The sequence below is a fragment of the Physeter macrocephalus genome, chromosome 14 (assembly GCF_002837175.3).
Source record: "Physeter macrocephalus isolate SW-GA chromosome 14, ASM283717v5, whole genome shotgun sequence".
Lineage (NCBI taxonomy): Eukaryota > Metazoa > Chordata > Mammalia > Artiodactyla > Physeteridae > Physeter > Physeter macrocephalus.
In genome coordinates, this window is record NC_041227.1 from 125,973,621 (window position 1) to 125,986,019 (window position 12,399).

The 12,399-nt window shown below is 59.7% G+C and overlaps 1 protein-coding gene across 1 annotated transcript in view; it reads right to left on the bottom strand.

The window, feature by feature from the left end:
• Positions 1-9,926, bottom strand: part of MGAT5B (alpha-1,6-mannosylglycoprotein 6-beta-N-acetylglucosaminyltransferase B) — a 66,844-nt gene extending 56,918 nt beyond the window's left edge. The window contains exons 1-2 of the mRNA XM_024130411.1: positions 9,859-9,926; positions 5,963-6,075 (exon numbers count right to left, since the gene is read on the bottom strand). Coding sequence (XP_023986179.1) covers positions 5,963-6,075; positions 9,859-9,926 — 181 coding nt within the window. The remainder of the gene's footprint in view (positions 1-5,962; positions 6,076-9,858) is intronic.
• Between the last annotated feature and the right edge of the window lie 2,473 nt (positions 9,927-12,399).

The following is a 12,399-nucleotide window of genomic DNA, read 5'->3' on the forward strand; positions in this document are numbered from 1 at the left end:
CCTTCCCCAAAGGAGTGGGATGTAAAAAGGAGAGTGAGGCCATGGCTGGGAAGATTCGCAGGCCAGAGCCGGAGAGGCCCCCCAGCCATGCACTCAGGCCCAGCTGGACCACAGAGCCTGGGTGGCAGCTGGAACTTGAGACACAGCAGTCCAGCAGCGCTGAGCCACGTCACTGCTCCTGGGCTGGCGCTGCGTTCCCACAATGCCTCAGGCCTGGCACCTGCCCTGTCGCACTGCTGCCCTCTCTCCGGGCTCATCCCAAGCTTCCTTTTCCCCTCTGAGCTCACTGTCCGTGCCCTTCCCAAGATCTCACTGACAACCATACCCCACCCCCTCTCCCACCCCCATCCCATTTCAAAAACTTTCAAATAGCTGATGGAGCCAATAACTGCAAGATCTGGCCTAGAGCTACAGCGGCCCCAGGAGCCAGACAGAGCCTGGGGGCAGCACTGTGGCCCAGGAGAGGCCGGAGTGGGAGTCAGGAAGACTTGACTCCAGACCTGCTCTGCCCCAACTAGATGGGGGAAGGGGCCTGTCACTTTCCTTCTCTGGGCCTCAGCATCCAGTCCCCTCTGGTAAAATGCAAGGGTTTGACTTACTGAGCCCCAAGGCTCTACAGCCGGGGACTCCGGTTTCTGCTCTTCCCCTAATTGCCCCCAGAGATCAGGGTAATAGAATAGGAAAGAAGCGTTCCTATAAAAGCCATCAGAATCTCCTTAGGGAGAGAGCTCTGTTTTGTTTTGCTAAACCCCTAGGTGGGCCAGAGCACCATCTAGATGCCCCAAGCTATGAGACAGAGAGAAACCTAAATGACCTGCACATTCAGCTAGGAAGACTGGAGTTTCCCAGCCCAGCCTAGGAGACCAGGAGAGAGGACAAGGCCTGAGGACATGGGCAGGGGCCAGAACTACGACCCAGAGGGGCTAAGCAGGATGGGGGAAGCTCCGCTGCCATAGGGATGACCCGTGCGGAAGCGTGGGGCGGGGGGGGGGGGGGGGGGGCTGCGAAAGGCAGGGGTAAAAGAGAGAATTGTCATCTGTTTGCTGTGCTGAGCAGTGGTCCGAGCCCCCACCCCAAATCCCCCCACCCCTGTGGAGGGTTTAGGGAGGAAGGGGTGTCCTTCCCACTAGGTCAGTGTAGGGGACACAGAGGAGGCAGGAGGGGAGACATCCAGTAGGATGGTTAGGACTCCAAGCTTCCACTTGCAGGGGGCACGGGTTTGATCTCTGGTCGGGGAATTAAGATCCCGCATGCCACATGGTGCGGCCAAAAAGAAAAACAAAGTCAACAGAAAGAGGGACCCCAGAAGACCAGAGGGCTTATAGACTGGGGCTAAGGAGACAGATCTCAGATGGGTCTGTAAGGCCACCTCCATCAGACTGGACGAAGACCACAAGATACCCTCCCGGCACCTGGGGTTCGGGGGCCACCCCCATTGTCTGCAGATGGTGCAGGACTCCAGGAGCTCCCGAGACCTCAGGAGACAGCCCCCCACCAACCCCCCACCCCCACCACTTCCTGAGGAGCTCCAGGACACTAGGCACGTTTTCTGCCCTGGACGAGGCAGGGGGTGGGTCCCGGGAGGGAAGCAGGCCACACACACAGCCAGTCCAGCCGCTCAGCCGCATGATGTGCTCCCGGGATGCCACCGCCACCGCCGGCCAGGACTATCAGTAGAGCAGCCTCCTGACGTGGCTTTGCCCTGAGTCACCTCACCGCTCTCAGCGGTGGCTAAACCGAAATGTATTTAATGTGAGGCCCCAGTGACACAGCTCAGAAGTCACACAGGTTCCCTCCATATTTCCATATAAATAAGGAAAGCTGGGATGCTGAGAGGTACAAATGGTCCTTACATATATCGACAGGGGTGCTTTATCACCCACGGAGGCCCCGTCCCCTCCCCAGACGTGCTCTCTGTTTCTCTCTCCTCTCTGCCCTTGTCCCCTTTCTTGTCCCCACCCGCCATCCGTTCCCACTGGCTCCTGGAAACTGAAGGAGCCCCCGCCTTGCCAGACAGAAGAGACCTCCCAAGCACTTGAGAGGGGGCTGTGACTTGGTGTTTGCACAGCTGGAGGAGTGTGCACGCTTGTCCCTGCACGCGGCCAACGCGGAAACCAGCTGAGGCCACGGGAGCTCTGGGCAGCGCGGGAGACAAGGGCAGGCCCTGGCTCACCCATCCACTGCCAGCCTCTGAGAAGAAAAGCCCCCTTAGCACCGAGATCCAGGGCCAGAGCCAACCACAGAGCAAGGAATCACGTCTCTGATATTCCCCAGGTTCCAAGGCTGGCCAGGGTCCGGGACGCCTTGGCAGGGCCAGTCCACGGGGGAACCTCAGGGAGGACACAAGCAGCTGAAGCAAGGACCTGTGGCCTGCAGCCCTCTCCCCGGAGACCGCCTCTGACCTCTACTTCAAGACCAGACAGCGAGCCAGGAACAGCCACACAGGCTCTGGGGGATCTGCGGCGACCCCAGGAGGGAGGCCTCAGGCATAAGTTCAAGTCCCCTCTCATTAGGAGCAAAGCAAGTTCCTCTTAGGACAAGAGCAGGAAAGCAGAGGCAGGAGGCAGGGAGGAGGGACTGGGGTGGGGCGGGAGGGCTGCAGAGGGAGCAGATTAAAAAAACACCCTCCCCCAAGGCCCAAGCTGGGCCCAACTGCAGCAAGAGGGAATTAGGTTAGGCCTCCTCCCAGCTATGATTTTCTGCTCAGCCTCCTGCTTCCCTGAATCTTAAGATGAGTGTGCAGAATATAGAATGAGATGTCTGTCACATTTTTATCCCCAAACTAGAGAACTTTATCACAAAATAGGAACTGGCCCACAGGGGAAACCAGAGCCTCCCCAGGGAGACCACAGTCTGTAAGAGGCTGTGGAAGGGACGCTTTTTAGAGAAAACCCTTCACCCTGCCCCTCCCGCCCCCAGCCATGTCCTCCACGTCCTCACAGGCTTGACAGGCAAGGAGAGGAGAGGTTATTTCCCTATTTGTGCTCAGACAGTTTTATTGACCAGTGGAGGATTTTTCTTTCTAAATCTTTTTTCTAACCCTTAGTGGGTTTCCTTCTCCTGGTTCTGCCCTGGGGCTTCACAGACCCCCAGAATAAACATTATCCAACATCCAACCCCCACTGTGATCTCCAGTATCGCTCCCCAGACCCCTTCACAACCGCCCCCCACTTCCAACCCCATCCTGCCCTGGCCGGCTCCTAGGTAGAAATGCTGGCACCTCCTAGGCTGTCTGCAGGGCCACCCCAGGTCCGGGGTGGGGTTCTCATTTGAGGGGTCATCTCTTACAGGGTCAGGATTCTAAACCCACAGAGTCAGCTTAGGGCTTTTCCAAGTCTCTGCTTTGGGTCTGTCCAAGCAAATCAACTGAATCCAAGGGCATGAAAAAAATTGAGGGGACAATGGGACCTGGGATGTGAACCGAATTGGGGTCAGCTCCCAGGGGTTCTCAGAGGGCTCCCTCCTTGTCTAGCTCCTCCTCCTGGCCTTTACTCCCATATTCCAGGCACGAAGCTTCCAGCACAGGGGCCTGGGAGGCGTGAAAAGACTTGAAAACACTTGGTCTGAGAACTAAGGTCACAGCACACAGGAGACCCGGCCACTCCACCCCCAGGTGCAGCCAACAGAAATGCCCATGTGTGTCCACCACAGACATGTGCTGGAATGTTCACAGCAACACCATTCACCAACGCCCCAAATTGGAAAGAGCCCAATGTCCGCCCCGGGGATAAATACATTGTGACGTATCTACACAATGGATGCTGTGCCGCTGTGAAAACAAACGTCTGCAACCACACACCACGAGACGGATGAATCTCACAAATGTACTATCGAGAGAAAGGGGGGCACGCAAGGGAACACCTGCCGTATGATTCCATTCTCATAAAGTCAGAGAACCAGGCAACATTCCTCTGCGCTATTAGAAGTCAGGGTCCTAGAGTTCTTGGGGAAGTAGTGAGTGGAAGAAGGCCTGAGGGCACTTCTGGGGATGGCTCACGCTCTGTTTCTGGATCCAGGTTGCTGGTGCACGGATGGGTTCAGTTTCTGGGTACTATACTCCGATAGGAAGCTTCACCACGTGTACGCGCGTGCGCGCGCACACACACACGCGCCTCTAGTCTAACTGCGTGACCCTGGGCAAGTCCTCTGCCCTCTATGGCTCTGCCCGCCCCTTAGACACAACATCTAGATTCCAGTTGGCCCCTTTCCCCCTCTGCCAGGCAAAACTTCACAGTGCAGAGCATGGCGGGACACCCACAAGCCCCCGGTCCTCTGGGCACTGGGCCCACCCCCTGCCAGGATGGGGCCCCCAGCCCCCGCCAGGCAGATGAGCAGAAAAACCAGAGCCCAGCCATGCACCCTCCTGCAGTCCCTGATTCCCACCTCCTGGGGCCCTGACCTTGCGGAAGGTCAGCCTGCCCAAGCCCCCCTGCAGCAGCCCACCCAGACAGACACGCCCCCTTGCCAGGGATGGCGCCCAGGTAGCTTCAGCATCGCTCCCTATACCCCCTCCCCCACTCTCCACCTCCCTCCACACCTCCCCAAGCTACCCCTCAAGTGCATCTTCACAGCCCCCCCCCGCCATCCTCAGGAGTCTCCCACGTAGAGACCCCGGTACCTCCTTGGTCCTCTTTTCCCTAAACATCCTTTCCGGCAATGCCCCCGTCTCAGACTCACCACATCCAGTAAATGCTTACAGAGCTCACAGAGCTGCCAGAAGCTGCTCGAGACCCTTCATATACGTTATCTTCACACCCCCTCATGACAATCCTGGGGGAGAGGGTATTGTTAGCCCCGTTTACCAGAGGAGAAGACGGAGGCTCCGAGAGACCGAGGGATCTCTGTGAGTCAGAGAGGGGATAGATTCGTTTACATTCAGGCTAGAATGTCTAATAAATGTGAAATTCCTGCTGGGAGCTGTTGCAAATTTAAAGAAGTGCATGTTAAACCAAAGGCATGAATCTAAGGAGACACCAGATGGCAGAGTAAGTGCCCCTCGGAGCACCGACCCTAGATGACAACCCATCCTACTGGAGGGTTTATCGGCTGCTGGGAAGAGGGGAGCCGGATGAGGCCTGGGGGGTTGAGAAGGTGGATTTCAGACGGAGACTTCCCCAGAGGGGCAGGGGAAAGCCCACAAAGAAACCTCCTGAACAGTTCCAGAAACCCCCTCTGCCCCAGTTTCCCCACTACGTGTCTCCTTCCCACGGTTACTGGGAGAGCGCCCATGACACACTGAGCAGTTCTGAACTGTTCTCCATTCTTCCTTGAGTAGGATGAGGGGGGGAGCGGGACCCACCTTCAGGAGGAGGTCTCCCAGGCCACCACCCCATCACACCCCCATGCCACGTGAACCCATTTAATCCAACCCCTGAAAACGGTCACTGCTTTCCTTCCCTGAAGGTGAGTTAAGTGATGTGGCCAATGGCACACAGCTAGTAAACGATGAACCAGGGTACAAACCAGGTCCATCTGGTCCCCACAGCCCATGCTCTGAACCTCCGTTCCAATGCCTTGTAAGTATCACGTGGGCAAGAATGAAGGACCAGAGAGCCTGAAGATAAGACACGTGAGCCCAGGGCAGGCCTGCCCTCTCCCCTGTGCCTGGGCCGAAGGTACAGAATATGTGTATCTCAGAGAGACAGGTGTCATATCCAGAAACCTCAAACCATGCCACTAGAGAAGCAACACAGGCAGCCTCTTCTGATGCCTGGGAGACCCTGGCTCAAAGGCCCCTCCTGGCCTGAGAGGCTAGACCAGAGGAAACCTGATTACCATAGCCAGGACAAGAACCAAAGCAGTGTGCAAGGCCCCCACCGTTCACACATCCACCAACGAGGTGGCCAGATGCCCAAGACAGAGCCCCAGAAAGGCTCTTGCAGGGTTAGGTTCAAAGGCTTCCCTCTCCTCTGACCCCAAACCCCTGCACCCCTTTCTGACTCCCCTTTCCCCACCAACATACCTTCTGTGCGGACAGTGAAGGGGGAGTCCCCCGGGCGCCGGGCTGAGAACTGGCCTCCCAGAGACGTCATCAGGAAGCAGAGTGAGAAGAAGCCAATGCCCAGGACAAAAAGCCTGCGGAGAGCAATAGGGCAGGTCAGGGTTAGGTCAGCACATGCACCCCTATCCTGTAAGGGCTCCCTACAAATGAATGAGTGAGGAAGGGGTGGATGGATGGAGGAATAAAAGACCAGGGGGTTGAGCTCCCAGACCAGTAGGTCTCCCATCACACAGGATAAAGAGGGCTGGACTACAAGGAAGGGGCCACTTGCAAAACCGTGCAGGGCAGTGAGGCATCCTTAAGGTATAAGGGTGGGCAAGTTCTAGCCTCCGGGTGGAAGCTGGCTCATGGACAGCAGAGGTCCTCAGCGTGTGGTCCCCAGACCAGCGCCGTCAGCATCACCTTGGACATATCAGAAATGCTCATTCTTGGGCCCTAGTCCCAGGCTTACGGAATCACACACTCTGGGGGTGGGATAAGCAATGCATTTTAACAAGCTCTCCAGGTAACCCTGATACACGCTCAAGTTTGAGAACAACTGGTATAGATGGAAACCGCAGGACCTGATGCCAGCCAGAGGGCAAGTAATTGGTCTAGACAAAACCCACCTGGAGCCCATCAATCACCTGGGCCCTGATCAGCCCTTGTGTCCACAGGCCTTGCTGCAGCAACCAGCTTGAACACATCCTTGTCATGTTCAGGGCAGGGGGTGGGGAAGGGCTCCCATCTCTACCAGATGGTAAGATCTAGAAGGGCAGGCTCCTGTGGCTGCCTTCTGTGTCCAGACTCCCCCTATCCACATCCTCACCAGGCAGGCACACGGTAGATTATACCACGGCTCAGAGTGAGCCGACACCTGTGCATGGGGTGTCATACAAGTGTGTGCCATCACAGTGGTCAGGGGAGTTGGCCAAACCACGAGTGTTTATACTTCAACACATAGTTTTTGATTACATCCCGAGTGCCAAGAACTAAGGTATCCCCAGGGGGACAGCAGGGAACCCACCCTCAAGTCTGGCCCCAGGCTGCTGCTGTTTCCATACTAGATTCTGGGCCAGCACAGCCTCAGGGAAGCAGAGGTGGAGGCTGTTCTGGGATTTTGAATCTACCCGAGGACTTGATGAACTGGCAGAGCTGACAGGGGAGCCCCCCGCCAGGTCAGGGTCAGGAACCCCATCTCTGGTGGAGCTAGGCTCACCACGGGGGCCCCCCCAATCATGCCAGAGACCTCCAGCCTTCCCACCTCCACCTCCATCCTCAAACCCCAGATTTGTTTGTATCTCTATGCAAGACTTGTTTATGCATTTTAATCTTCATTATCTGAAACTGGCAGAGCAGTATTTAATTAAAATTTGATTCATTAAAGAAAACACATAATTGTAGAAGAAAATAAAAGCACAACAAAATTCCCAACCCATATTTAAAGGAAGCTGTTAGAGATTAAATCAGAGAGGAGGGCAGAACCCAAAAGCAGAGATGGCACAAGGAACACAGCTCCCTCACCTCCCAGGGACCCCGCACTGAATTCCACCAAGCCTGGGGGTGGGATTCTAGCCCGGGATCCCCAAGATGAAGTCAGGCTGGTCTCAGGCTAGCAGCCAGAAGGACAGTGTAGGGGGAGGGTGGTCACACATCCAGGAAGATCCTGGGGGGAATCAGCAGTTTGTTCCCCCAGCCTGAGGACAAGGATGGGGCTCTCCAAGTTTCTCGTCCCCCACTCCCTCTCCCTTTCCACAGCTATGGGGTACTTGTATTTAGAGCTCGGGACCTGAGCTGCCAGGGTCCAAAAACCTGCTATGAGAAAGGTTATCTAGGCCTTTAGCCCAGAACCTGAAGCCCCAAAACACCTCATCTGCATCTCTCTCTGCCAGACCCAATCCTGGGGCCATTTACAGTAGATTCAAGTTAAAATGGTTTCGTCCACCCATGTATCCATTCAAGCAACATTCCAGAAGCAGTTATGGAATAAGGACCCTCCCAGAGGCTCTGGGAAAACCACTGGGAATAGGGCTCCCAGCTGCCCTTGAGGATTAACAAGTAGGGCTGATATGGTTGGAGGTCGTAAACCCCCGCCCCCCAGCGCATCTGCAAGGGACTTGAAGACTTCACTGGTGGCTGTGGGTCTCTGGGAAGCCTAGGTAACCCTGAGAGGAAGTTACATAACCAGGGGATGAGGAGGGGAACCTATACAACCCCACCTCTGCATCCTGCTTTCAGAAAGGAGCCTGAAAGAGCCACAGGGGCAGGACCCAAAGGGAAGGAGCGCTAGGGAGCTGGCGCTGTCCATGGTGCTGGCGCCAGCCGCTACCTCCAATTGTGCCGGGAAATGTCCAGCCAAGCTGGGGTCAGAGGCTGGGCTTCCCACGGCCTGGAGGGAGAGGCCCACACTGGGTGGGAGAGACAGGGCCGAGGACGGTCTGGGGTGGCTAGGGATTTGAGGATTTCCCCGGACGAACAAGGCCCTTTCCAGAGATGCTAGCTTCCCACCTGCTTCCCATGGGAACTTTAGGGCGTGGGGGCTCCTGACACCCCCAATCACCTGCCCAAGGCTCTATTCTGGGGACCCCCAGCTCTAGGGTCGTCCCGAATCCTCTGGACATTGGTGGTCCAGCTTGACCCCTGCCGTCCTAAAGGTTGTCTCCTCAGCTCTGCACCCTACGCCGTAGGATCCACTAGCTGGAGGCAATGGCGGGGCGGGAGCCACGTGAGCCATGGTCTTTCCATTAGAAGGAAAACCAGCGGGGGGCATGGGAGGGGCCGGGTCTCCGCCTCAGGTCTGGAGGGGAGGGTCTCAGATCTGGCCCCTCCCGCCCCGCAAACTTCGGGCACGTCTGCCTGTACAGCTCCTGCCTTCGCGGGCTCCCTCCCGCGCCCGGACCCCACCTGTGGCCGCATCCCGAGTGCGGCCCACCCCCGCCCCCCGCCGCCCCCTCGGCGCCGTCCGCCGCTCAGCCCCTGGGCGAGCTGGCATCCTGACTCCGCTGGGCACCCATCGCTTAGCGCCCCCTCCCCAACGCCGGCTGCAGGCCCGGCTCCGATGGCGCTTGGGAGGGGCGGGAGCTGCCCCGGAACCGCCGGGCTCTGGGGGCCCCTGGGGTGGGACTAGCAGAGCCCAGGCAGACCCCGACGGCCGTAGCCCTGCCTGGCCTTGACCGCCGAGGTTGGGGTGGGGGGGTCGGTCTCCGCTTCCATCCCGCCTCCACGCTCTCGTCGCCCTTGCGCCCCCCAGCGCCGCCCCTGCCCCAGCCTCTCCAAGGCCCGCGATCGGGGATCGAATTCCCATCAGAGGGGTCCTTGCCGCAATCTCGGGGACCCTCCCGTTGGACAGAGGCCCGCACCCCGCGGAGAGGAGTGCGCGCGGAAGGCGGGGCCAGAGGGAGTGGGACAGGCAGAGGGGGTGGGCGGGCCGACTCAGGGCTCCACTGGCCCGCCAGGTGGGGGTACCGCCCCGCACAGAGCGCTAACTTTGCCGCGGGGCTGGGCCGTCCGCGAGGTGGGGAAGCACTGGAGGGGCAGGGAAGGGGCACCCTGGCTGGGGCGACTTCCAGGGCCCAGGACCACAACAGCGGTGACTTCTGCTCCCATTCCCACCTTCACACCCCGAGTCCTCTCCAACCTAGACCAAACTCGGTACCCGTCCCTGAGTTACACACCTCCCCACCCGAACCGGAACCCCAGCTCCATCCCTTTCCCAGCCCCACTAGCCACCACCAAGGGCTGAAGCACAAACCGCCCCCTCTGCTAACGGGACAGGCAGCCTCGGGACAGACACTCTCGCAGGGACTGACCTCGCCCACCCCAACCCACGCCCCCTTGGAGAAAAAGACCTCCCCACGCCAACCGGGAAACAACTTTACCGAAAGGGTCTCAGGGTGACCAGGCATCTTCTGACCATTATCTTCCCATCGGGGTTGACTGTGATCATTGTTCAAACTTGTCTGGGCGAGGAGCCGCGGGCGAGGCCGGACTCACCGTCCCGGGCCCTGCTCCTGCCACGTCCGGGCCACGAACCCGCTGCGGGCCGAAGCCGGGTCCGAGCGACGCTGGGGACGCGGGGGCTCGGCGGCTTCGCTGTCCGGGCCGCGGCCCGCGGGGTCGGCGCGGCCTCGGCGGGCAGGGGAAGGGGAGAGCGGCGCGGCTGCCGGAGGGCGGCGAGGGCGCCCGGCCGGGCCGTCTCTGCGTCTCCGCCCTCCCCGCTTCACATTCTGGGGGCCGGGAGGCGGCGCGCCCCCAGACCGCCGGCCGCGCGTCTGCCTGCTCGGGCTCGCTCTCTGGGCGGGACGGCGCCGCGGCGCGCAGACGGGCTCCCCGCCGCGGTCGCCCTCATCCCCGGGCCCGCGCCCTCGGTGCCGGCTAGAGGCGGCCCCGGGCCCGCGCCCCGGCCCCTCGCGCCTCCGGGCCGCGCCGCTCCCGGGCCCCGCGCCGCGCCGCGCCCATGGCTCCGGGCAAGGGCGCCCCGCGCCCGCCCTGCCTCCCGCTCGCTCGTCTGCCCGCGCTCGGCTGTCTGGCGTCCGGCCCCGCGCCGCGTTACGCCCAGAGGCGCCGCATTGTTTCCTCGGAGGAGGCGGCCGAGCAGCGGCTGGGGCGGCCCAGGAGAGGCCGCCGCGCTTCCTCGGCGCGTAGGCGCCACCTCGTGGCTGCGGCCCAGCAGCGTGCTCTCCCGGCCCGGGGCGGGGCGCGGGGCGCGGGGGGAGGTGGGCGGGCGTCGGGCTGGAGTCCTTGAGCCTCCCTCCAGCTGTGCAACTTCCCCGGGCTGGATTTCGGAAGCATCCCGGGTGCCACCAGCTCTGAGGGCCGAGGGCTGCTTCGTCTCCTGCAGAGCACAGAGAAGGTCGGCGCTGGGAGGCGATCCCCGCTTCCGCCCGGTGCCAGGGCCCTCCCTCCGGTCGCCGCCGCCGCCTCTGCCGCCGCAGTGGGCTTCTGCAATGGCCCCTTCACACCCACAGTGATTTCGCTTTGCAACCTTCGCCCATCCTCTGGCCCTCTCTGAACAGAAACTGCAGCAGCTCCCCTTTGCTTTCTGATTTCAAACTCGGCCTGTGACACTGAGGCTCTTACCCTGATCCCAGAAGCAGTGGTGGGCTCTGTGGGTCTGGGTGCTAGTTTCAGACCCTCCATTGACCAGTGGGTGATGCCTGAGAGTCAGGGGGACTCCCGGGCCTCGGTCTCTCTGCTATGAAATGAGAGTGACCCGAGGTTCACTAATGCTCCTTGCAACTCTATAAAGCATGCGCGTCCCCCCTTCACCCCCACCCCACCCTCCCTCCACTTCTTGACTCTGGAGAGGTGCTTGCCACTGCAGGGCGGGGTCAGCGGCCCCTGTGAGCACCCGAGGCAGGGCAGCTCCCAGAGCCAGGCCTGGATCTGAGGATGCTGCTCAGTCAGGAAGAGCACTTGCCAGACCAGCTTGGCCAGGCAGACGGAAGGCCCAGGCTGGGAAGAGCCCAAGGCCTCAAGCCTCGTGTAAAATGACATGGATGACCCCGAGGGTCTTTCCACAAGACAAAACCTTTATTCTGGTCCATCCAGTCCTTGCCTGGTCCAACTAGGCCCCCGGCCTCCAGCCCCTTTGCTGCCCGCCTGGCCCACCTCCCAGCCCCTGCTGAGCCATTGCTCACCAGCTGTGACTCTTGTTCGGCTTTTCCTGCTCGTTCCTCATCAAAATTCACCTGTCCCATGTTCCATTACCTCATCGCCTCGCTCTCCGCTGATATGAAAACCGATGATGAATGGGTGTTGGCGGATTAATATGTTAACTCCAGCTAGGTAGCCAATCTACATTGAGCAAGGACACGCTGACCAGGCCTTCGTGCCAAAGAGTGACAAATGGTGGGGGGAAATTTGGGCATCACGGCAGGCTGGCCAAGGAGATCACTGAGGGGTCCCACTTGTCCCTGGGCACCTACATCTGCTACACACTCAGGCAATAACTGAAGCCTTGGATGTCAGGGCAAAAGCCACATCTACACTCGGGCATGAAATGCCCCATCCCATTGTGTGCACCTCTCCCGTAAGTTCAGGGGGTCACATTTGCTCCTGGTTGGCATTTAGGCCAAAAGGCAGGGGAGAAGATGGGGGTCTCCCCAAAGGCACAGCCATGTCTGGTGTGGCTCATCTGGGGAGGTGGCCTTCTCTCGGCCGGAAGCCAGATTTCAGAAGGTGGGAGGGGGTACCCCATTGCAGGCTCGAGCCAGGCAGGGAGGCCTGGGGCAGACAGGGAAAGACACTGAACCAGACCACCCTGCTGCCTCTTCCTTTCAGAGTCCATTTCCCCTTTGTCAGCCTCTTGTCTGTGGCGCAATTCAGAGTATGTGGCCCTGCTTGCTCTCCGCTGCGCTGCAGACATCAGGAGCAAACTTGTGAATTGCCTGGCACCTTGGAGCCCTCCCAGCAGGTGG